Source organism: Schizosaccharomyces octosporus (assembly GCF_000150505.1).
Source record: "Schizosaccharomyces octosporus yFS286 unplaced genomic scaffold supercont6.2, whole genome shotgun sequence".
Taxonomy (NCBI): Eukaryota; Fungi; Ascomycota; class Schizosaccharomycetes; order Schizosaccharomycetales; family Schizosaccharomycetaceae; genus Schizosaccharomyces; species Schizosaccharomyces octosporus.
The window spans coordinates 1647884-1670980 of record NW_013185620.1 but is presented as its reverse complement, the minus strand read 5'-3'; the positions used below and the strand labels follow the sequence as shown (position 1 = coordinate 1670980).

Here is a 23097-nt window from a genome sequence, read left to right as displayed (position 1 = left end):
TCATACGAATAATATAATAGTATATATATTTGAATTTAAATAAAACGTTGTTGTAATTTGTTAACTCAGCGACACTTGTAAACTGGTCAAGTAGTAATTTAACATAGTAAATAAAAGGGTATACTCTTTTTAAAGTACAGAGAGTATGAAGTCTAACTTCGTGAATTAATTCCGACAAACTCACTTCTTTTGTATTTTACTTGAATGAACACGGTTCGATCGATCGTTTCTAGAGGTCGCAGAGGTTTGGACAGTAATGAGGGTTACGGGCATCTAGATTTGGTTGAAATTACGGACAGATTAATTGCAATGTCGACACCAGCTGCTGGTACTCATAGAATCTACAGGAATGACGAAAGGGTCGTTTTGCAATACTTGCTCGATAAGTATTCAGAAAGGTGGACGATAATAAATTTATGTGCTGAATCTAGTGTTTATCACCACAAGTTATTTTTCTCAAGAGTGGAAACTTATGGGTTTGAGGATCATAATCCACCTCCGTTTGCATTGCTGCTTACGATCATCGATAGAATGGCTGTCTTATTAACTCAGGACCCGCTATCCAAGTTAGTAGTTCATTGTAAAGCAGGAAAAGGCCGCACGGGAACGGTGCTTTGTAGTTACCTTGTAGCATATGCAGGGTATACAGTCGTCCAAAGCATTGACCTTTATACGAAAAGACGCATGAAAAGAGGATATGGTCTTACTATTCCATCCCAAATCCGTTATGTCCATTATATTGAAGCTTGGCTGCAGCTTCGAAATCAGCAGCCAGCAGCGAACGTTGGAGCATTGCCACCAGTGCAATCGTTTTTGCAAGAATTTGAAATAGAATCCAAAAACATTCCCAACCTCACTTTAGCTCTCTACACATTTGATTCGAACAATAAGCGTCTGAAATTTCCATTATGGACTTCTAGTAAATGGGACCCATGCACAAATTCCAGCTGCGGAGTCCAAAGGTGGAAGTTAGTTTGTAACTGGTCTTCTCCAATAACTGAGTATATGGTCAGTATCTTTCCCAGCGGTTTTCACGTTTTTCCTCGTGAAGTCCATTTTTGGTTTCATACCCAACTTCAATCCCTGTTGTCGGGATCCATTGAAGGTGGAATTTCCTACTTAAAAAACTGGTATCTAAACAATCATGAAGTTTTCATAACCTGTGAATTCCCGTGGATTGAAATGGATGGTCACCAGTCAGTCAGCGTTCCTTATTTTCACCTACTTTCGCTTCGTTACAGTTTTATGAAAGAAAATTGAAAAAACCGACTAAGTCACATAGAACAATTGTTTATTGAAAATTATCAAATCAGTAGTTGATCATTCTTACATATGAAATTATATAATGGAATATTGTATATGGTGGTAGGCACGACACTTTAGCGATTACCTTGCATCGTCATCTCCGCGAATGTAAAATCTGTCGTTCACCAAAAAAGAACAGCTCCCAAGAATTGGCCTTATGTCTAGGATTTCCTTGTCTCTGCGTCAATTGGAAAACCGGGAATGGCTACATCGAAAAGGTATGGCTTTATTCACGTTAAAAAAATACTGACCATTCAAAAGTTTCACGAGATATCTATGGTAGTCCATCTTGGCTGGCAAATATTGATTTACAGAAGGAATTGAGTTACCATTCAAGTTGTATAAATGCATTAAAGTAAGTTCAAATTTTCTTTGGCAGTTTTATTAACAGGTTCTAGTTGGTCCGAAAATGGAGAATACTTATTGTCTGGCGGCGATGATACCCAATTGGTTATTTGGGATGTTTACAATAATTTTGAACCACTTCATGTGATATCTACAGGACATTTACATAATATCTTTAGTGTCAAGTTTCTACCACATTCAGATAGTCGTAAGGTGATGTCTGCTAGTGGTGACAACCTTGTAAAGCTGTTCGATGTCGAGTTAGGTAATTCTACTGAAGTCAACAAGGGTATAGAAACACAATTGAGATGTTGGAATTGTCACTCAGATTCGGTGAAACGAATCATTCCTTGTGACGATGGATCCACCTTTTTGACTTGTAGCGAAGACGGGACAGTACGACAATTTGATATTCGGGAACCGCATCGCTGCAGTCAGGATCATGATTGTCCCTCTATTTTGGTCAACTACAGCTCATATCGTATTAACCTTTATGCTATGTCGATGTCAAAGTCCAATCCGTTTTACTTTGTTGTTGGAGGTACTCATCCTTATGCTTTTTTGCATGACAGAAGAATGGTAGGAAAAGATCAATGGAGGAAAAATAGCTCCGGTAATTCTCTTACACGAGACACGCGATGTGTTCGAAAATTTAGCCCTAATGGAACCTATAATTCTCAGGGAATACTTGACCATCATATCAATTGCTGCGAATTTGGTACCGCAAATCCAAACGAATTACTTGTTAGCTGGAATTCTGATTATGTATATTTATTTAATATTAACGAAGATAAGGCTTTTGAGCCTACATTTGAAAGGACCGAGGATTCTCCACGGAAATTACCAGTTGCTTCGAAAGATGTGAAAAGTTCCTTTAGGCAGAACAAAGGTACACATTGGTTTAATACACCGTCTCAAGCTTCTGCTCCAGTGACAAGGGTTTTGCGTAGTCCGTATGTGACAACTCAACCAAGGCGGCATACGTTCTACCAAATGTACAAAAATATACAAAAGCTTTTTACTTCGCAAGACAACGGTCTTTATGAAAGTGTCGCAAGCGGATATCAAAATCATATGGTCCATTCTATCCGTTATGTGAAAGACGCTATTTATTATATGGAAAACTACAATTATTTTATAGATACAACGCATTTTGACCATGATATTCGTAATCAAATCTTGCATTACTGGAGGGCCTGTGTTTCGGTCCTTGTGCTAATGGACGATAAAGCATGTTTAGAATCAAACACGATAATACAAGCCGGTTGGGGATGGATATATGATTTTATGAATTGGGTCATACGCTATCTCTTGGGTATTAGTGACCATTGGGCTTTGCAAATGTCTTCTCCTCCAAACGAAGCTCGTCAAAATTTTGTTTTACGCGATCCTGATGAACATGAGCGCGTTTTGTTTTGGAGCGCATCAGAAATGATACGAGGTTTTGCAAGGATTGATACCAACGATTTGTCTTCAGTCAGGAAGTATTTTTGGGTGCATAAAGTCCTTCGTGGTTGTTTGGGTCTAATATCCGCTGACATTAACTGGGGTCTACTACAACCATGGGATCGTGATGAGTCCGAAGAAGCAAATAATATTTCAGACATTGGAGATTCCTCTTATACTGAATCAGAACATTCCATGTCGTATGGGGAAGAAATGGATACTTATGATGACGCATCAGAGCCTGAATTCCAGAGTTTAGATTCGGGTTACACGGAAATGGAAATAGAGGATGAACTAGGTGAAAATAATGGTGATGATTTGGATGATGAGGATTATACATATGTTAGCGAAAACACAGAGGAAAGTGAGGAGGAATCAGATGAAGGTCCAAGTTTACTTTCACTTCGATCGAAGAAGAGAAAGTCTGTTGAGCCAAATGCTCCTATACAGACTCACGTTAAAAGTTATTATGGTCACTGTAATGTCGAGACTGTACGTTCTAATTCAGCCATATTTGCTAGAGACTAATAAGCTAATATTTTTGCCAGGTAAAAGACGTTAATTTTTTTGGATTAAATGATGAATATGTCATGAGCGGTTCTGATGATGGAAAATTTTTTATTTGTAAGACTTAATCTTGCATGATAGTTACTGACTGTTGAAAGGGGATAAAGAGTCAACCTCGATTCTTGCTATTATTCAAGGAGATAGTGAAGTGGTGAATGTTTTAGAAGGACACCCATATTTTCCGACAATCGCAGTGTCTGGAATTGATTCTACCATCAAGATATTCAGTACAGAAAACAATCCAGCTTTGGGTAGATCGCGTAACCAAACTTCAAATAGCTATAAGATTATAGCAGCGAATGAAATGAATCGAGAACAAGGATCTCGAGATTCCTATATAACAAGGTATGTTTTGTTGGATATTGGCAGTTTTCGAAGTGCTAACAAGATTTAGTAGGATGCTCTCTCATTTAGCTTACCGTGCACACATGGACGATGGCTTTGGAAACGAGGTATTAGACACGAACGCTTGTACAATTATGTAATTATTTTCTTTTTTTTTGCTTCCTTGATTTTTACACTTTTTCTTCTTTTCAATCATGCAATTAGTTCTTGCTAAAGTTCAACCATTTGTATCTTGTACTTTCTCTGAGCGTGGCAGTAAATTAAATCTAGCAAGTGAAAAGAAAGATTTTTTTCTCGTTGAATGCAAAAATCTCTTATACACCAGTCCCTCAAGCACAATTTGAGTAGAGTAAATACTTCCTTGCCGGGTTTTCTTGTTTATTTATTATTATTATTATTATTTGGGTTATTCTACCCTATTGTTCTTCTTTTGTTCTACGACTTTAATACAGAAACTATTTTCTGGGATTTTCGAATAACTGCTATTATGTTGTCCTCGTTTGTTTACATACAAAAGACAGAAATGAAGACACGTAAGTTGCATTTACGTTGGTTTTTTCAATTGCTTTTTCTGTTTTTTTTAAACCGTTTTTGCTATGGGTTGGCATCTTTTGTCTAATTCTTTTTAATAATAGATTAAGAAATTGCATTATTCCTTCTAAGGTTACTTATTGAGAGTCAAGGTAATGGAGTAGAGTAAATAAGTAGGCGAATTGTGTAGGTCACCGTTGATGTTGTAAATGTTAGTAAATATGTCTTCATATTCGGAAAGTCGTAATTGAGTATCGATCTGTAAATTTCTTAGTTCGTATGTACTTTGAAAAATAGTGTTTGGAGTATATATTTGAGGAAAAGAACTTGGGTTATAAGGAAGACAGACAGTCGGTTTAAACATGCTTTCTTTTCTGTCGAAGTTTTAAGCCAAGCCAAGACAGTCTGGAGTAACGACAAACGAGAATGTCCTACCTTTTGAATGAACCATGGTTTTCTCACACAAAATCCTTGATTTATAGGAATATATGTAAAAGTAGATATTATAACTCAATGAATATATATACTGAAGCGATACTTACAAACCTTTTGTCTGCTTTTAAATTTTGAGGTAGCAAAATAATATGATAAACTGATATTTTCAAGGTGTTGCTTCTAAGTCCGAACTTTTATGAATTAGCAGTTGATGAATGATAAGTAGAAAGAAGTTTCCATTATTCTAAGCAAGGCGTCTGACATGCGTCTCCAACAAGGTATTTCGACCTGATTTCGGGTAGTTGTATTCAGGCAAACTAGCTCAATGGGCATGTTGTAGCCCTATTCTCCTTCTGATAGAAGGGATACAGAGTTCATCAGTTCACCCACAAAAATTGTATGGGACCATCATATTCGTATTGAGTCGAAAAAAAAAGAAAAAAAAAGGTTCAAGAAGTATATCTTCGGTTGCAGCGATTTACCATACGATGTCTCTAATGAGGGTTTATTACACTAACTTTTATGACGGATTCCAAGTACGTTTTCATCATAAAGTAGGAAATTCGTTGGCCCAGACATTTATCGTTCATCATTAACCTAACGATATTTATATGTATGTCTTCCTGTTGTTTGTCGTATTTAGTGTTCGTTTCTTTCAGTGTATTCAGGTAAAGCCTGACCTGACATGTCTGAGCCGGGAAGTTCGAAGGGTTCTCCCTTCGATAGTCGTTTCTCTCTTTCAATTCTTTCTCTTTCTTTTCTTGGTACTCTAGAACTTAAGCTTTTAGCTCGCATGTAAAAATAACATGTTGTCATCACAATAAACAAAGGAGTAGAAGCTAAATATAAATGATTGACCAAGTCTACTTTCCCATGGTAATTTTTTGTTGCAGCAAGACAGATAATTACAAGACAAACAAGTAAAGTACAACAATTCACGATAAACAACGCTGTGTTGTTCTCTATAATGGCTTGATTGATCCGTTCGTACGAATCGTCTTCAGGTCTCCAATAATTGACTACAATTCTTGGCTTAAACATGTTGGATCAATGAACTTCCTTTACGACTTTTCTTATCAGAAAACTCAGCGTGGTCGTAAAGGAAGGAATATGGTTACTAACATTGACGCATTCATACCCGCTCAAATTCACCACCAACATCAACATATGAAATAGATATATAAGATGAGTTATAAAGAAACGGTAGAGGAAACGGTTCCTTTATCATCTGAAATTTCCCTTAATCCCGAAGAGAATTATAATAGATGTCTTTGGGAACGTCTTCGTAAAAGAAATGAAGGTTTGTCAGTTTTCTGGGAGAAGTTTATTCGTTTAAATTCAATTGTTATGGTTTATTCTTATATATGCTACTTTGCAATTAAAGACAAAGATACCAGTGTTCGTGGTAGTTTCGCATCTTACACGATTATTCCCAGCTCAATTTTTGCTTTAATTTGCCTTCTTGCAATTTACGCCTACTTCCGACCCATTGTTGTCGATATCGATGTGGATTCTATTCCTATGGAAGAATTACCAAGAAAGGATGATGGTAGAGAATAGCCAACCCACGAGCATGGTTAGTACCGAAGGTAGTAATTTGCACAGAGAGTAGGTAATTTGATTCCAAAGACTATCTGTTTGAGCCCCGTTCAAGACTCGAAAATAAATCCTAGTGAGAGGTCCTGAAGTGAACAGTAAGGATATTGCATTACAGGAGAATTGTACATAAGTACTTCTCATGTCGATTCAGGATTAAAACTGATGGACGAATAAAACATACGTATCATTCTGTTTAAGCCAATTGTGTACTATAACCTTTTGCCAAATAGCTATTTCTGAAAACGAGGTTCTTTTATGATGTCCAGGTTGCATTCTAGCAGAGAAAGAACTATTCTACTCACACTTTCATGTTATCTAAAGACGATTTTTCCCTTTTTTCTCCTTGCGTACACCTATCCTTTTCTGTCGCTTATAATACAATCCACCAAACACAGATGCTACTAAGTAGGATTTACGAAATAAAGGATATTTTGGTCATAACCGGCGACGTTTTCCATTGACAAAAGAAATAAAGTTTAACTGTATTCTACGGGTTTATTTTCTATTCAATAGACAAACTTGGGTTTCTTGTCTTTATGCAAATCCCTTTGGACTAAAGTGTCATAGTACCTTTCCATTTTTGTGCTCGAGTCTAAATTGGTTCTCTACTGAAGAGAACTTTTACTGATTTCAATGATTAAATTCCACATAATTATTCTGGATAACTTTGAAAGTGATCGATCGTGATCGGATTTTGTGAACAGACTGTAGGGAAATTGGATCCTATTTGATCATCAACAAAAATAGAATATCTTGTATTTACGACTTGCTATTTGGATGAATTTCAAATCCTAAATATAAGAATGGTAAAAAATTATATATTTTTCTTCTTGATGCCTTTAAAGTTTTGCTAGCCAAACGAATAATTCGGTTTTGCTTTTGTAAATTTCTTTGCATTTAGTAGTTGATTCAGCCTGGAAGGTTGTACAGACTCAAAACAATAATTCAATAGTTTCATCACGTTGAATCCAGTCTCTGGATCTTATTTTAACATATTGTGAGGAATATTCTGCTCAAAAACATCATTTTTATAGTTTTCATTCAGCATTTTAACATATTAAACATATTATATTATCGAGAGACATGTTACGATGTTATCGGTTTATCTCAGTAGGTAACTGTAAATCATTTAAGGAGATATACGAATGTATCTTAAAAAGCAAAGAGGCAAGCAAAAGTAACCTTTCACTTGGGTCTTCCAGAGCATCTTCATTTACGCGTTCAAAATGGCAGCTAAAACTGTTCAGTACGATAATATTTATTTAAATCTAAGTGCACAACCAGGAAAACTTCGAATCGCTCCAAGCGGATTAGGCTGGAAGTCAAGTGCTCTTACAGAACCATTCACTTTGCCTTTAAGTGAAATTCGGAGATTTTGCTGGAGTCATTTTGCGAGAGGTTATGAATTGAAAATTATCTTAAAGAATCGATCCCCTGTTAGTTTAGATGGATTTGCTCAGGAGGTAAGTTGTCATGATTGCTACTTTGGGATGAACATTAACAAATCAATGTAGGACTTTGACGGTTTGGCTAGCTTTATTAAACAGAATTATGACATGGGGATTGAACAAAAAGAGTTTTCTATTAAAGGATGGAATTGGGGAGATTCCGAATTTCTCGGATCAGAGCTCGTTTTCAACGTGAATTCTCGTCCGGCATTTGAAATTCCCATAAGCGCGGTTAACAATAGTAATCTTTCAGGAAAAAATGAAGTTGCCTTAGAATTTTCGAATGTGAAGGATTCTCCCGTCCCTTCTGCTCAGGCGGACGAACTAGTGGAAATGCGTCTTTACATTCCTGGAACTACATCGAAAGAAGACGCTGCCGAAGGCGAAGAAACTGAACAGAACGCTGCAAATCTTTTTTATGAATCGATTAAGGAGCGCGCCGACATTGGACAAGCTGCTGGTGATGCTATTGTTTCTTTCTCTGAAATTCTCTTATTGACACCTCGTGGTCGCTATGATATAGATATGTACGAAACTTCCATGCGTCTTCGTGGTAAAACTTATGACTATAAGGTGGAATACAGTTCTATCAACCGTCTCTTCTTACTTCCAAAACCCGACGAGCAGCATGTTGCATTTGTAATCGGCTTAGATCCTCCATTACGCCAAGGTCAAACCCGCTATCCGTTTCTTGTGACACAGTTCATTCGAGATGAAGACATGGAAGTGGATCTCAACATGGAAGAAGGTGTACTACGCGAAAAATATGCGGATAAACTAAAAACAAGCTATGACCAGCCAGCATATGAGGTTGTTAGTCAGATCTTCCAAGGCTTGACGAATAGAAAGGTTATTACCCCCGCTAATTTTATGAGTCATCATGGTCATGCCGCTGTGAAGTGTTCTTTCAAAGCCAACGAAGGTCAGTTATACATTCTTGATCAATATTTACTCTTTATTCCTAAGCCTACTATCCTTATTACCATTGCTGATTTGGCACGTGTCACTTTGTCTCGTGTAGGCATGTCTGTTTCAGCATCTCGTACTTTTGATTTGACATTTTCTTTACGTTCCGGAACCTCTTATCAATTTTCCAATATTAATAGAGAAGAACAAAATGCCATCGTACGCTACTTAGAGTCTAAACACGTTAAAATTCACAACGACTTGGCTGACGAAGCCCAACAATCCCTTCTCAATGCTGCACTTGCAGACGAAGATGAGGAAGAAGGAGATGAAGCAATGGGTGAATCTATGTCTGAAGATGAAGATTTCCGTGCTGGAAGTGAAAGTGATGTCGCTGAAGAATACGATGAAGAAGCTGGTTCATCCTCGGGCAATGATGAAGATGAAGCTGGTTCATCCTCGGGCAATGATGAAGATGAAGCTGGTTCTGACGAGGAATAATAACTTATAGTTAGTTGAATGCATACCCTTTTTGTATACCGGAAATTTCATATAGTTTCTAATGAGTATTTACAAAATGCCTTTTTATTCATTCATCAATTCTACTTAATACTCTCATCTTAAATTTTTTGTTTTTTTCTTTGACAATGCTGATTTTCGCAGCATACCCTGTTTATATATACGATTACGTAGGCTTTTTTTCGTTTAAGGGTTTACAAAACCCTAAAGAGCTCACTATGTTTTGTGTTGACAGCAGCGCGACAATTTTGTGACTGCTTTTTTGTACTTAATATTTTACTTTTGATTAGTGTCGTACTTTTATCCAGGAACCAAAATGGCCAAGTCTAAAAACCACACTAATGTAAGTTGCTTCGGATACATGAATGATAAAGAGACAAGACTAACATGAATAGCACAACCAAAACAAGAAGGCTCACCGTAACGGTATCAAGCGCCCTCAAAAGCACCGTTATGACTCCTTGAAGTACCGTGACGCCAAGTTCCGTCGTAACCAAAAGTTCGCCAACCGTGGTACTGTCCAGGCCAACAAGGAAGCCAAGGCTGCCGCTTCTGCTGGAAATGCCTAAATCTCTACTTAGGAGATAACTTTTAAGAAATTGGTATTTTCACGTATAAATTTCATTGTCCGGTAGCTGGTTATATGTTTTTGTAAATTCGAATTTGGTTCACTTACAGTTATTTGTTGGGCTCAATTCAATCATGTATTTGTCGAAACTTTTTCTCGTAAGCTGTAGTACCTTGAAAATTGAAACTGGCGTTGTTGAAAATAGTCTTAACGAAAGCACATTTACTAGAGTCAATCGTTGTAACTAGTACGGTTGTCTTGTATTAGTGTGCTAGATTAATTTGTCTGTCTTATACATATTGGCGATGCATCGGTTAATAAACCCGCGTATTGTCAAGAATGGGCGGATACAGCGAAGTTTCTGTTGTATCTATATTGTATACAATAACACGAAACATATAAGATTGATGGTCTATGAAAATATATATAAGAATAGTAGAAGATAATACTAGAATTAACAGAACTATTTAGGTACAGCCGACACTCAAATAAACTCGCTGATGAGCGGTATAAAAATGTTTGATAGTATTTATGTGTAAATGTAAGACGTTGAAAGCTTAGGTTTCAGTGAAGTACAAAGGATGAAATGGTAAAAATGCTACTGAATCAAAGTTCCATCAATTGCTCGTGGTTAACGATGTGACGAAGTATAGTAGATTAAACGAAACGTTAAAGGATATGGGATCCAGCACTAAAAGAAGGAATGCCAAGTCATCAGTAGCCACGCTTGCTTATTCCTTTGTATGCCAAAAAGTACCGTATGTAAAGTAACCTAGCGTAAAAATTTTATCCCCTAGTGAGGTATATATATATTTCATAATAGAATATAGATGAAAGGAAAAGAAAAGATTGAGGTCTAAATTCTTAGTTACATCTAAGGATTAGGGAGAACAGACAGATAAGACGAAGGTAATGTGAAATCAAAAATAAAACCAGGTTGCTCTAATTATCCAAACTAATGCTCATGCAAACAGGCGCAGATAGTGAAACGTTATAAGACAGCGAAGCGCTGGAATCAAAAAACAATTACAGCTTTTAATTTATCACATTCAAAGGCCAAAAGAATAAATAAAGTTCAGGAAAACCATGAGAAACATCAAATGCTTTATTTTGAATTTCCTGCCTTACCTTTCCGAGGAGTATTTATGTGCCAGTTCTGACCCATTCCCTGGTAACCGCCGTAACGTTGTTTTTTCTCTGCGGGTTTTAATATCTAAATTATTTGTTAGTCAACGAAGAAGGCTTTAAAAAATAGGACATACCTGGAAGCTACAAAGAAGACTTTCATCTACGCTCATCATAGCACCAGCGTTATCAAATTCACCACAATAGTTGGGAGCACTGAACAAAGTTACCAACTGGCGTTTCGAGAAAAACTGATAGCCATCTTCAACAACCTGGTGTGCTCGGCACACAAGGTCCATGTCGTGTTTATGCAAAAATCGAGACACAACATCAGGACCAAATGTGAACGAAACACCACGATCATTGTCACCCCAACCAGTAAGGTCGTTGTCAGGATCGGACCACAAAAGATCACAAAGCAGACCAGTGTCGGGAACATCTGTAGGGCGCATGATGCGTTGAATTTGATCCATAGAGTTCAAATCAGGAGAAAGACCACCATGCATAGTAAAGATTTTTTCGTCAATGATAGCAGCAATTGGAAGACAGTTAAAACAATCAGTAAATGTTTTCCAAAGTTTGATGTTGTAGCGACGCTTGCATTCGTCGTAAAAGCCGTAGATACGGTTGATGCTAGCACATTCATGATTACCACGAAGGATAAAGAAATTCTCCGGGTACTTAATTTTATAGGCAAGCAACAAGCAAATAACCTCCAAACTTTGCTTACCACGATCTACATAATCACCCAAAAACAAGTAATTAGCCTCTGGAGGGAAGCCGCCATATTCAAACAGTCGTAAAAGGTCGTAATATTGACCATGAATATCACCGCAGATCTTAAGAGGAGCTTCTAACTCTAATAATATGGGTTGGCTAATAAATATTTCACGGGCTTTGTTGCACAAAAAGCGGATTTCATTTTCAGCCAATTGAACTTGTTTTCCAGGACGGTTGACTCGGACTAAATGGAAAAAGTTAGTAAACGAAAAGCAGAAAAATTATGTCAAAAATAGACTATACAAAATTTTATGCATGAAATCGAGAAGCAGTCGTTCGGCAACCCAAGATCACAAGAAGGTCTCAGATTGTTATCCTTCTACTCAAACACACAAGCCTATTCCTGTCGATTGATGATTTGGAAAAATACTTCCCCCTCCCCTGTAGAAGGAACGAAAAGGAAAAGACCTTCAAGTGAGGGTGCTTGCGTATGAATTTCTGAGCGACCAACTTAACTTCATCGATGATTTTATCCATGCAAATAAAACCAAAATTAATTACAAATCAACATACCCTCCAACAAGCGATCTATAATGGAGTCTAAATCCACATCTTGGTTTGACATTTTATAGCAATAGAAAAACCCGATTAAAAAGGGGTTTAAAAGAAAAACGAAGTAAACAAAAGTATACGTAAGTAAAAAATTGGACTTTTCTTAGGTTTTTACCACTCGAAAATGTCGTTGGAAATTTGTCCTCAATAATCCTTCAATCCAGCGTATCTGTTCACTCTAAAGCGGTAATCTAAAGAAAATCCACTGAAATTTCTTCTTTTGTTGATTTTTCAAAGAGAACGGTTGTTGGCAGATTGCAGAACACGGAGTGCGCTAAAGAGGTGGTTGAGAACTGGCTAATGAGTGACTGAAGTGGGCTTAGGGTACCACCACCCACACATATAGGGAGAAGGACCATGTGAAATTATCAGATAGGTAACAGAAGTCACATCTTCTGTTTACATATAAATAAAAATATAAAAAAAAAGACATAATTTTCATTGTCAAATTTGGAGTTCCATAGAAGAAAATGATTTAAATAAATTTCATTTCTATAAAAGTATACATAAGCTCTTCTTAAATGAAAACGAAAGGAGAAAAAACGCATTAAAAAGAACAGATGTTATAAAGGATTCATATAAACGTCTATTAATGCATGTTGCGAGACATTTATCCAAGAAGATATGATGATACACATTACTTTTAGTTTCAAAAGCCCTTGTAATACCGGAAATGGATGACTAGTACTCACAGTATTGTTTGGGAAATAATTTAATCGGTGACATATTTCTTGTGTAAACAAATGAAGACTTGAATTTCGTCTCTTGAAAACAGTATTAATTCAAATGAATGTATTTTATTACAAATAAAAAAATTTTAAAAATTATTTGTTTAGAGATGTTGAAGAAGGAAACCCTAGAAACAATACGAGAGAATTAATTTGGCATTTGGAATCTAACTCCCTCATATATTTATTGCTATTTGGGCTTCTTCTTATTAAATGTTAGCTTTTCATTCATTTTTTGTAAGAGTTTAAGAAGCAAGAAAGGATTCCCATACCATACCATTTGTTAAGAAGTGCATAATACAGAAAATCGAGAAACGCAGCTACCTCAGCTCATTCATTCTCCTTTAAATCTGAACTTTTTTTTTTTTTTTTTATTATTATTAATATTTTTATTTACACATCCAGATATTCTCGCGAGCAACGATTTTTTAAAGAATCAATTTCGGTTTACCAATGTCTTATTCAAAGACACTGTCTCGCCTTTTTTTTTCATCCTTTCCCAAGAATACATCAATCCCATTGTTTAGATCACACATCTTCAATAGTCAGAAGTCTTTATCGTTCACATCAAACCCAAATCATCGGCCCTGTGCATCTTTCTTCTCTACTGCGACTTTTTCCTCTGCCAACAACCGGTTTCATAAAATGACTGAAAGAACAAACGTAAACGTTGCTATTATCGGTAAGTAAGCTTTGCATTTTTTTCCTTTTCTTTTTCTTTTTGTTTTTCTGAAACAAAGGTGAAAAAGACTTAGGAAGTAGGGAGACCTTTTACTATGGATGTATCTTCTCATTCAACTGGCTACCACCGACCAATGTAATTCTTGTCTGTCCTTTGCTAACAACTACTCAAGGTACTGGTACCATCGGAGGTGAACTGATAAACCAAATCAGGGACTTTAATGTCACTGCCTCCCAAAAAGGTACTCCTTCCTTCAACGTCGTCGCCATTACCAGCACAAGAGGCTACTGCATCTCCAATGACTACAAACCCATTGATTTGACCCAATGGAGAAATTTACATGCTCAAAACCAAGGTGCTCTCTCCGTTGACGTTTTGCTCGATTTCCTTTCGAGTTCTCCTCTCCCTGCCATCGTGGTTGACAACACTTCTTCCGACCTCGTGGCTAGCTCTTACCCCAAATTTTTGGCCAAGAACATTAGCATTGCTACTCCCAACAAGAAGGGTTTCTCTGCAAATGCCGATGTCTACAACTCTTTGGTCGAGGCTTCCAAGACAAGTAATGGTCATTTGATGCACGAGGCCTCCGTTGGTGCTGGCTTGCCCATTATCTCCACACTCAAGGAACTCATTGCTACTGGTGATGAAATTCTCAAGGTTGAAGGTATTTTCTCTGGTACTTTATCTTACATTTTCAACGTTTGGTCTCCCAACGGTAAGAAGGGTACTGCCTCTTTCTCTGACATTGTTAAAATTGCCAAAGAAAATGGTTATACTGAACCCGATCCTCGTGACGATTTGAATGGTATGGACGTTGCTCGTAAAGTCACAATTTTGTCTCGTCTTGCCGGTGTTCAAGTAGAGTCTCCCAGTTCCTTCCCCGTCAAGTCTTTGATTCCTAAGCCTTTGGAATCTGCTGCTAACGCCGATGAATTTATGGCTGGCTTGCCCAATTACGATGCTGAGTTCGCCAAGATCCGTGACGAAGCTGAGAAGGAAGGAAAGGTTGTTCGTTTTGTCGGTGAAGCTGATGTTGTCAACAAGTCAACATTGGTCAAGCTTGAAAAGTATGATGCCTCTCATCCTTTTGCTAACCTCCAATCTTCTGACAACATCATCGCTTTCACCACCAAGCGTTACCAAGCACGCCCTCTGGTCATCATCGGTGCTGGTGCTGGCCCCGCTGTCACTGCAGCTGGCGTTCTTGGTGACATGATCAAGATTATGTCTCAAGTTCGTGCTGGTGATGCTCCTAGCGCTTAATCAACTTATTTTTTTGGATGAGGGTGTTTTGATCATATTTAGAATTTGAAAAATTTAAATTTTTTTTGTTTACATTATATTAGAGGTTTTCCAGTTAAAACACACAAGTACCCTAAACCCATGAAATTGTAATCTGGTTTACTAGGTTTCTTCTTTCGGTATGAAGTCTACATTGCATACAGACAGGCATAAAGGCATAGCAGAAAATCTCTATCCAGCTCTTTCCGGCTTGAGAAGAAGAGCGCAATGAATCAAGATTATAAATTACAATACAATCTTTGTGGCATTTTTACCCAAATGTGTACATTCCGTACCTCTTTTTTCGTAGAACTTACTTGCCCGCTTTAAGAGCATTCTCACTTACTGGGAAATATTTCTTATTTTTAGATTTTATTTTTTAAACCTATATATAGATATAAAACTATTTTAAAAATCATTACATATTTACAAACCTGGGTATAATCTTTAAAAATTGCATTTAGCGTACTTGCATTAATATTCGGTATTATAAACTAGCAATCAATAACGAGTTGACTAAGTGGCTTACCGTGAGGTAAACACATCGTTATATCTCTTTCAATGTGGTCTAACTGGATAAAAGGGAAATGCTTTCATCCATACAACAAAAGAAAGGCTAACAGCCCTGTCTTGAAGGGGGAAAATGGATTTTGAATCAATAGAAGATCAAGATGGTATGTGAAATTTTTGTAGTTTTGATTTTCTAATGAGCTTTTTCCAGGAATTCGTCTGTCGTGGAATATGTTTCCTGCTACAACAGCAGAAACAGCAAGAGCGGTGATCCCCATCGGCGCTATGTACACTCCTTTGCATCCAAAACCCGACCTTGTTACCGCTCCTTATGAACCGATTACTTGTCGGGCTCCTTGTCGAGCAGTTTTGAATCCTTACTGGTACGAATTAGGAACCTTTGTTAGGGAGCTTAGCTGACGATCTTTAGTAATGTAGACTTGCGCGCAAGATTCTGGATCTGTAAGTGAATTGAAGATTCGTTCATCAAGTCCTCTATCTGTAACTCAATAGTGTCTCAATTATGCAGTTGTTGAGAGACCGAGCAGATCCTTGGACTAAATGATTTAAATGAATTAGATGTACTCTTGAGTTTTTACAACTAACTATAATGTTTAGGTCCGTTTTGTTTTCAGAGAAACTCTCTTCCACCTCAATATCATGACATTTCCACCAATAATTTACCTTTGGAACTACTTAGTCAAAATACAACTATGGAATACATTTTAACTCGTCCAGTTAAGGCTCCTCCTGTGTTTTTATTCCTTGTCGATACGGCCGTTTCCGAATCCGAACTTCAGGCCATGAAGGATGCTATCATTGTCAGTCTTAGTCTGCTTCCTCCAGATGCAATTGTAGGATTAATTACTTTTGGATCCGTGATTCAAGTTCATGAAATTGGCTTCCATGCCATCCCCAAGTCGTTTTGTTTCCAACCTGATGCAAACTACTCCAGTATGCAACTTCAGTACTTGCTCGGCTTATCTGGAGGACAATTTCGCCCTATGGGCTCCAAAACTACTATACAAGGTACTGGTGTCACCCTAAACTTAGGTGCTGCATCCCGGTTTCTTTTACCTGTTCAGCATTGTGAACTGCATCTTTTGAATATTCTTGAGCAACTTTCTCCAGATCCATCACCTGTTCCTCTTGGTAAGCGTGCTCTAAGATGTACTGGTTCTGCTTTGAAGATATCAGCAACACTATTAGAAATAGCTTTCCCCAAAAGCGGAGCACGAATTGAATTATTTGCTGGCGGTCCTTGCACTATAGGCCCTGGACAGGTTGTCTCAGTCGAACTAAAAGAACCAATGCGATCCCATTCCGAATTAGAAAACGACAAAGCAAAGCATTTTAAAAAAGCAAGACGATTTTACAAAGAGGAAGCTCAACGTCTATCCGAATTTGGCCATACTGTCGATATATTCGCAGGCTGTTTGGATCAGGTAGGAATAATGGAAATGGAAAGCCTCGTCAATTACACCGGTGGTCATATTGTACTTTCAGATTCTTTCTCAACGTCCATTTTCAGACAAAGTTATCAGAGGTTGTTCAATGCAGATGAATTTGGATATCTCAGAATGGGATTCACATCTACTTTGGATGTCATAACCTCAAAGGGATTAAACGTCTGTGGCATGATTGGCAATGGTTTGGGTGAGAGCAAAAAGAGTAATAATACCAGCGATACTGTGATTGGAATAGGCAAGACGGATTCTTGGAGAATTTCTACAATTTCTCCAAAGTCAACGTTTGCCATATATTTCGATTTGAGCAAAGAAATGAACAACCCTGCTTCTCAACATCCGGCGCAATCATACATTCAGTTTTTAACGTTATATCAACATGCTTCAGGTACTTATCGACTTCGCGTTACAACAATCTCACGCTCTTTTATTACTGGTCATGCCAAAAGTATATCGGACTCATTTGACCAAGAAGCTGCTGCTGTATTGATAGCTCGCATGGCCTTGTTTAAATGCAACAACGATGATGAGTATGGTGTGGCTAGATGGATTGATCGCACTCTTATTAGACTTTGCCAAAATTTTGCCGACTACAGAAAAGGTGACCCACTAAGTTTCCGTCTTTTGCCGAATTTCACCTTATTTCCCCAATTTATGTTCCATCTTCGCCGTAGTCAATTCCTTCAAGTTTTTAACAATTCTCCCGATGAAACATCTTTTTATCGCCATACATTGAATTTTTCCGACGTGATGGACTCGCTAATTATGATTCAACCTACTCTTCAATCTTACAGTTTGGATTGTCCTGAAGGAATTCCCGTTCTACTTGACTCGATGTCCATCAAGTCGGATGTAATTCTCTTATTAGACACATTCTTTCATATTTTAATTTTCCATGGATCAGTAATTGCTCAATGGAGGAATGCTGGATATCAAGATTTGCCAGAGTACACCAACATTAAAGAACTCCTTCTGGCACCCAAACTCGAAGTGACCGAACTTTTGGCAGATCGTTTTCCCATTCCGAGATTTATTGTTTGTGACCAAGGTGGCAGTCAAGCTAGATTTTTGTTATCCAGGATTAACCCTTCAGTGTCTATTGCTGAATCGTCTCCTTACCAAAGCATGTCGGACAGTTCCGAGCCCGTCCTAACTGATGATGTTAACTTGCAAAAGTTTATGGAACATTTACGAAAAATGGTAGTCGTATCATGAATTATAGTTTAAATTAATGTGGAGCAATTATTGGCGTATAGTTTCTACGTTGCCGGAATTGTTTCCAAGCAAAATACTTGATATCGTGTGATAATCCAGTAAATGCATAGTAAATTTGATTTAAGGCCTTCTGACCTACTTAAAAAGCAATGTATTCAAAAAAGTAGTCTATCGACGGAAGAGGAGAGTAGACTGTTATATTATGAGGGTAGTTAATAAATTTCGGATTCTAATGCTTTTGTATGCGAATTGGCCAGGTATTTTCAAGTTTGGGAAATTGATCGATGTATGGGAGTTTGATAAACTGTTTTTACTTTGTTTAAAACTTTCCTTTGTTTATAGAGCCTCAACAACTTCATCTTTGCTAAGGTAATGCTCTGACCTAATAAGTGAATAAATACTCTTTACAGCGAATTATGTAGTCACCCAGCCTACACCTCACACGGAGTTAAAGACGAAGAAAAACCCTTATACTACTGTTATATCTATTCCAAAAAAATCTGGATTCAATAAATCACGCTTATTCCTAGTGCTTATTGTGGGTACGTCGCTATCGTAACCAACCACAATGAACAGTGACGATTCTGAATTTGATTCAGATGCTGAGTCTGGATATTCCATATTTGATGAAAATGATGGATACGCTCTTCATGGACTCGATAACTCATTAGGCTTGTCGGATCTTGTGGACTTTCCAAACATTCTCCGGGTGTACTCCTGGATACAGAACCATTATAAGAAGAAAAAAGGGCAGGTACGTATCGCTTATTTATTTTCGAACAATTAAATTAACAATTGTTTTGAAGCTTCGCCATGGCGTAAACCGTCAGAAGCACAAATTACAACCATTACATCGACAACTCAACCAAGAATCCGAGAAATTGAAAGAGAAATTTGGACATTCCATTGATGAGTTACAGGCAAAGTGGAATTCTGGTCAGATGGTCCGTTTTCGGGACAAAGTATCATTTCTTTTGGGAGTTAGTACCTCCATTTTGACGGCTTTACTTTTGGGAATGGCTCCAGAATACATTCATATATGGTACACAATCCAACTTCTCATTTTCCTTCCACTAAGGTATTAGATTTCTACTTTACTATTTACTGACACAAAATAGATACTATACATACCATCGTAAAGGTTATGTTTATTTCATTGCTGATTTCTGTTATTGGGGGAATATAATGGTACGTTGATTTTTTTGTTTAATTCTTTTTACCGATGAAGGTACTTATTCTGACTTGTCAATAGCTATTAGCATATATATGGGTTTTCCCCTTCAGTCGCAGGTTATTCATTCTGAGTTACTCCGTGAGTTACGGCACTCTTGCTTGGTCGGTTGTAGCTTGGAGAAACAGTCTTTTATTTCACTCTCTGTATGTTGATTCTAGATTCTTTAAATTCCTAACAATAAATAGTGATAAGATCACGAGCCTATTTATTCATTTCTTCCCTCCTCTAGTTTTACATACGCTAGTCCATCTAGTCAACCCATCCCATGTCCAGGAGCGTTTTCCAGCTATACCAAACGTACCGAATATATATTTGGGATCTTCAATAAAAATTGCATCCATATCATACGCCTTATGGCAGATATGGTACTACTTCTTCATCCAAGTTGGAAAACGTGAAGAAATTCAAGCAGGAAAACCGACTTCTTTTACGTGGATGTCAAAAGCGTATGTATTAGGATATATATATACAATTGAAGCTAACAAACTTACCAGCTACTCCAAAACCATTTTAGGAAAAGCAATAAACGCATTGCCTGAAAATCTTCGACCATTCGCTTTTATGGTTCTCCAATATTTATATTCCATTACTACGATGTGTCCATGCTCTATTTGGTACAATAATAAAGTTTATTCAACTGTCTTCTTGGTTATCATATTTGGTTGGTCTGTGTGGAATGGCGCATCTTATTATAGTAAGTGAAGCAGTTGATTAACAAATTCTAACAAATATGTAGTCGATGTTTTTGGTATGCGATTTCAAAAAGAATTGGAAACTCTAAAACTTGAAATTGCTAATGATCCTTCGCGCTCCTCTCCATCTAGCGAGTTAGATCCAGAAAATTCAAAAAGTTCCAAAGTAAAATAAAGTCCAATAATGCTTGAAATATCATAAGAAGGAACTCACAATGAATTATTAAAATTATTATTATTATTATTATTATATAAACCTTTTGCCTTTCTTTTGTTTTCCCAATCTATCAAGAAGTGTCGTAGAAAACTATTAAGTTGAACTACTCCAAGTAAGATTTTATTGAAGCATACATTAGTTTATCAACTTCTGACAAACATGAAAAAAAAATTTGTCCATACTGTGTGGTTAGCATCAATCTAATTAACTAATACCCAATCTCTAATTCATACCTTATGTCGACTCACTTTTTCTAATAATTTCACAACTTTTTCACGGACAATGGTTGATATATGATAAAGTCCGTACGATATTATAGTTAATCCCCCTTCGTGGAGCGGGCATAAACTGAGTAAATAAGTTATATCTTCGTCTGTCTGTATATACTGTTCGAGCGCCAAGTAAATGCGAGCTGCTTCTGCAGAGGACACGGCCTGAAGACGAAGTCTATCTAAATGGTAAGAAACATCCATATATAATGCTACTGATATGTCTGTGTTTGCCATCCTCTGTGCACGTTAGCTTACAACATAAAAGAAATGCACGTACATGACAATAATTTTCGTAAGATTTGGTTTTTCTCCATTCCTCAAATTTCCCGGCCATGAGGGATAATTCATTCACTCCAGAAGTACGATCTGGCCAAAACCAACCAAATCCTTCTACTTTGTATTTTTCTATATGGGGATTAAGTGGAGATGATTCCAAGAACATGTACTCGTAGCTTACTGCTTTTCTAATGAACGATAACAAGTAACTTCGAATTCTCCAACGAACAAGTAATTCTTTGTTCCGATGAATCAACATTTTTTGTAGATCACTTATCAACTGTTGTTCGGTATGTTCCTTCAACTTGTTAATTGAAGAAAGCTGATTATAAGGTACTGAAGCAATTAATTCCAGATTTCTAAAGCTCATGTTTTTCTTTGTTAGTTCAGGCGATACGTGGATGATGCAATTATCTAAATCACAAAGTAAATCCCACCAATCTTGATGATATTGAAACGTCGGGTTCATTGCTCCTGCTATGTAACCTGGAAGCTTTAATAACTCATCGACATTCGATAAATCCACATATGGGAAAGTCATGTTTAAGTACCCTTGTAATAAGCCCGAAGCTCCAGAAGCCAACGCGCTAGCAGATAACACGTAGGAGGTTAACACATGGGCTGGAAGCTTGCTAGTGAGAAAGAGTACTCGCTTTTGAAGAAGTAGAGAGTTTATAAGAACAATAATTGGATTCGTATGAGCTTCATCAATAGGCAGACTGGAAGTATATTTCGATAGAGGAAGAGAACTGTTGATAAATGTTTGAATTAGATTGGATATATCATATTCACCTACACACTCGGGTAGGAAGACAGTAGGGACTTCACAGGTAATGGTTCCTGGTTTACCATATGTCGAACTACTCAGTAAAACTTTTGTAGGCGGAATTTTTTTGTCAGAACTATGAAAGGAGCGAGAATGACTGGCAGTTCTCATTAATGATTTTTGACTTTGGGATTCTGAATTGATATACCGGTGGAAGTCGTTTAGTGTCAGTATAACCGAAGAATTTAAAGAGACATCTAATGTAAATGAATTAAAATCGTAACTGCAGAGTTCTTTAAACACATGCTCTAAGGTTAAGGAAGAAGGTGAAGCATCGAAACGTTTCCAAGCACTATCCAATAACGGCTTCAACACTTGGACGTGAGGAAAAGAAGTGCAAATAGCCATTGCAGATAACGTACCATTTCGTTTAGCTAATTGCTCCCGCTTTGTATGAATAACATTCAGAACATGATAAACTTTAGAGCCGTCTGGCCCTTTTATAGCCTTGGTAACCGAAGGAAAAAGAGAAAACGACTGAAGATCCTCATGAAAATGAAGAAAAAATTGAAGCCAATCCTCATTTCGTTCATGAATCCTATCTGGTAACATTACTTCTGCAAGGAATCGGAAATCATAGTGACCCGTTCGAGGAAACTGGTATTGCAAAACAGGGCCTTGATCAGGATCGAAAACTGCAGTGAATATATAATCGATACTCATGTAGAAGGTAATAAATGAATAAGAAGAAAAAAATATGCAAACAGAGGTAAACAAAGATTAAATCAAAAACTAATGTACAGGAATGATTAAGAACTGAACCATCAATGCCGATGATTCAACAATATTAATTAACCCAAATGAGCAATAAGAATATACAAGGGTATCAAGAGGCTGAATGAGTAGACAATTATTTATGACAGTCTCAGCGCTACCGAAAGTACATACCAGCCGCTCGCGTATATTTTCCAAAAACGATAAGACGCGTATTTCTTTGGATTTTTTTTTTAAATCAACCAAAAGTGATAAAAACAATAAGACCTCTTTCTATTGATATATATCAAGCAATGACAGCAGATTCGACACGTCAAGTTATTTAGAAATCTTCTTGGGACATTCTTTGGACAATACAACAATTAATTGTTATTTCTTACTTTTATGGCAATCAAATGAATAATAATTACATGCACAGATGTATCATTGCCTAAGAAATGAAATACGCGAACGCACGATCAATCCAAGTTTGCATTGACGAGTTCATGCTACTTTCTGTATATTGTACTATAT

The 23097-nt window shown here is 37.1% G+C and overlaps 11 protein-coding genes across 11 annotated transcripts; 8 read left to right on the top strand and 3 right to left on the bottom strand.

Annotated features, from left to right (window-relative positions):
• The first annotated feature begins 58 nt into the window (after positions 1-58).
• SOCG_00175 (phosphatidylinositol-3,4,5-trisphosphate3-phosphatase) lies at positions 59-1400 on the top strand. Its single transcript, XM_013162595.1, has one exon. It carries the CDS (start codon positions 205-207, stop codon positions 1258-1260), a length of 1056 nt encoding a protein of 351 aa, XP_013018049.1. The 5' UTR covers positions 59-204; the 3' UTR covers positions 1261-1400.
• SOCG_00174 (WD repeat protein) lies at positions 1342-4673 on the top strand. The gene is made up of 6 exons (XM_013162594.1): positions 1342-1523; positions 1567-1660; positions 1704-3588; positions 3645-3720; positions 3762-4008; positions 4058-4673. The coding sequence occupies exons 1-6, from the start codon at positions 1463-1465 to the stop codon at positions 4146-4148; spliced, it is 2454 nt and encodes an 817-aa protein (XP_013018048.1). The 5' UTR covers positions 1342-1462; the 3' UTR covers positions 4149-4673.
• Positions 4558-6103, bottom strand: SOCG_05570 (uncharacterized protein). The gene has a single exon (XM_013164080.1). The coding sequence runs from the start codon at positions 6013-6015 to the stop codon at positions 5614-5616; it is 402 nt and encodes a 133-aa protein (XP_013019534.1). The 5' UTR covers positions 6016-6103; the 3' UTR covers positions 4558-5613.
• SOCG_00173 (uncharacterized protein) lies at positions 6065-7586 on the top strand. The gene has a single exon (XM_013162593.1). The coding sequence runs from the start codon at positions 6160-6162 to the stop codon at positions 6532-6534; it is 375 nt and encodes a 124-aa protein (XP_013018047.1). The 5' UTR covers positions 6065-6159; the 3' UTR covers positions 6535-7586.
• A 193-nt stretch (positions 7587-7779) lies between these two features.
• On the top strand, positions 7780-9428 carry SOCG_00172 (FACT complex component Pob3; the record flags this gene model as incomplete). Its single annotated transcript, XM_013162592.1, has 2 exons — positions 7780-8036; positions 8088-9428. Exons 1-2 carry the CDS (start codon positions 7800-7802, stop codon positions 9426-9428), a joined length of 1578 nt encoding a protein of 525 aa, XP_013018046.1. The 5' UTR covers positions 7780-7799.
• Positions 9429-9734: 306 nt separating this feature from the next.
• Positions 9735-10159, top strand: SOCG_00171 (60S ribosomal protein L29). The gene is made up of 2 exons (XM_013162591.1): positions 9735-9789; positions 9842-10159. Exons 1-2 carry the CDS (start codon positions 9763-9765, stop codon positions 10013-10015), a joined length of 201 nt encoding a protein of 66 aa, XP_013018045.1. The 5' UTR covers positions 9735-9762; the 3' UTR covers positions 10016-10159.
• A 218-nt stretch (positions 10160-10377) lies between these two features.
• On the bottom strand, positions 10378-12810 carry SOCG_00170 (serine/threonine protein phosphatase PP1). Its single transcript, XM_013162590.1, has 3 exons — positions 12433-12810; positions 11277-12103; positions 10378-11227 (listed from the first exon to the last, which is right to left on the bottom strand). Exons 1-3 carry the CDS (start codon positions 12482-12484, stop codon positions 11120-11122), a joined length of 987 nt encoding a protein of 328 aa, XP_013018044.1. The 5' UTR covers positions 12485-12810; the 3' UTR covers positions 10378-11119.
• A 406-nt stretch (positions 12811-13216) lies between these two features.
• Positions 13217-15218, top strand: SOCG_00169 (homoserine dehydrogenase). Its single transcript, XM_013162589.1, has 2 exons — positions 13217-13881; positions 14054-15218. Exons 1-2 carry the CDS (start codon positions 13653-13655, stop codon positions 15142-15144), a joined length of 1320 nt encoding a protein of 439 aa, XP_013018043.1. The 5' UTR covers positions 13217-13652; the 3' UTR covers positions 15145-15218.
• A 526-nt stretch (positions 15219-15744) lies between these two features.
• SOCG_00168 (GTPase activating protein Sec23b) lies at positions 15745-18677 on the top strand. The gene is made up of 4 exons (XM_013162588.1): positions 15745-15836; positions 15884-16055; positions 16103-16134; positions 16291-18677. The coding sequence occupies exons 1-4, from the start codon at positions 15806-15808 to the stop codon at positions 18351-18353; spliced, it is 2298 nt and encodes a 765-aa protein (XP_013018042.1). The 5' UTR covers positions 15745-15805; the 3' UTR covers positions 18354-18677.
• Positions 18662-20531, top strand: SOCG_00167 (membrane transporter). The gene is made up of 7 exons (XM_013162587.1): positions 18662-19107; positions 19160-19431; positions 19472-19541; positions 19606-19730; positions 19773-20033; positions 20082-20281; positions 20324-20531. The coding sequence occupies exons 1-7, from the start codon at positions 18922-18924 to the stop codon at positions 20452-20454; spliced, it is 1245 nt and encodes a 414-aa protein (XP_013018041.1). The 5' UTR covers positions 18662-18921; the 3' UTR covers positions 20455-20531.
• On the bottom strand, positions 20474-23064 carry SOCG_00166 (cytoskeletal protein). The gene is made up of 3 exons (XM_013162586.1): positions 21046-23064; positions 20730-21005; positions 20474-20677 (listed from the first exon to the last, which is right to left on the bottom strand). The coding sequence occupies exons 1-3, from the start codon at positions 22531-22533 to the stop codon at positions 20600-20602; spliced, it is 1842 nt and encodes a 613-aa protein (XP_013018040.1). The 5' UTR covers positions 22534-23064; the 3' UTR covers positions 20474-20599.
• Between the last annotated feature and the right edge of the window lie 33 nt (positions 23065-23097).

Bases quoted from the DNA above. Each gene is read 5' to 3' on its own strand.
- SOCG_00167 (XM_013162587.1), top strand. From the start codon at position 18,922: ATGAACAGTGACGATTCTGAATTTGATTCAGATGCTGAGTCTGGATAT. The intron at 19,432-19,471 runs GTATTAGATTTC...GACACAAAATAG, and splicing joins CTCATTTTCCTTCCACTAAG to ATACTATACATACCATCGTA. The intron at 19,542-19,605 runs GTACGTTGATTT...ACTTGTCAATAG, and splicing joins GTTATTGGGGGAATATAATG to CTATTAGCATATATATGGGT.
- SOCG_00174 (XM_013162594.1), top strand. From the start codon at position 1,463: ATGTCTAGGATTTCCTTGTCTCTGCGTCAATTGGAAAACCGGGAATGG. The intron at 1,524-1,566 runs GTATGGCTTTAT...ACCATTCAAAAG, and splicing joins GGAATGGCTACATCGAAAAG to TTTCACGAGATATCTATGGT. The intron at 3,589-3,644 runs GTACGTTCTAAT...TATTTTTGCCAG, and splicing joins GTCACTGTAATGTCGAGACT to GTAAAAGACGTTAATTTTTT.
- SOCG_00170 (XM_013162590.1), bottom strand. From the start codon at position 12,484: ATGTCAAACCAAGATGTGGATTTAGACTCCATTATAGATCGCTTGTTG. The intron at 12,104-12,432 runs GTATGTTGATTT...TTTTCCATTTAG, and splicing joins TATAGATCGCTTGTTGGAGG to TCCGAGTCAACCGTCCTGGA. The intron at 11,228-11,276 runs GTATGTCCTATT...CAAATAATTTAG, and splicing joins GTCTTCTTTGTAGCTTCCAG to ATATTAAAACCCGCAGAGAA.
- SOCG_05570 (XM_013164080.1), bottom strand. From the start codon at position 6,015: ATGTTTAAGCCAAGAATTGTAGTCAATTATTGGAGACCTGAAGACGAT.
- SOCG_00173 (XM_013162593.1), top strand. From the start codon at position 6,160: ATGAGTTATAAAGAAACGGTAGAGGAAACGGTTCCTTTATCATCTGAA.
- SOCG_00166 (XM_013162586.1), bottom strand. From the start codon at position 22,533: ATGAGTATCGATTATATATTCACTGCAGTTTTCGATCCTGATCAAGGC. The intron at 21,006-21,045 runs GTACGTGCATTT...TAACGTGCACAG, and splicing joins CTTACGAAAATTATTGTCAT to AGGATGGCAAACACAGACAT. The intron at 20,678-20,729 runs GTATGAATTAGA...CTAACCACACAG, and splicing joins AAAAAGTGAGTCGACATAAG to TATGGACAAATTTTTTTTTC.
- SOCG_00175 (XM_013162595.1), top strand. From the start codon at position 205: ATGAACACGGTTCGATCGATCGTTTCTAGAGGTCGCAGAGGTTTGGAC.
- SOCG_00168 (XM_013162588.1), top strand. From the start codon at position 15,806: ATGGATTTTGAATCAATAGAAGATCAAGATG. The intron at 15,837-15,883 runs GTATGTGAAATT...AGCTTTTTCCAG, and splicing joins ATCAATAGAAGATCAAGATG to GAATTCGTCTGTCGTGGAAT. The intron at 16,135-16,290 runs GTAAGTGAATTG...TATAATGTTTAG, and splicing joins GCGCGCAAGATTCTGGATCT to GTCCGTTTTGTTTTCAGAGA.
- SOCG_00171 (XM_013162591.1), top strand. From the start codon at position 9,763: ATGGCCAAGTCTAAAAACCACACTAAT. The intron at 9,790-9,841 runs GTAAGTTGCTTC...TAACATGAATAG, and splicing joins AGTCTAAAAACCACACTAAT to CACAACCAAAACAAGAAGGC.
- SOCG_00169 (XM_013162589.1), top strand. From the start codon at position 13,653: ATGTCTTATTCAAAGACACTGTCTCGCCTTTTTTTTTCATCCTTTCCC. The intron at 13,882-14,053 runs GTAAGTAAGCTT...CAACTACTCAAG, and splicing joins CGTAAACGTTGCTATTATCG to GTACTGGTACCATCGGAGGT.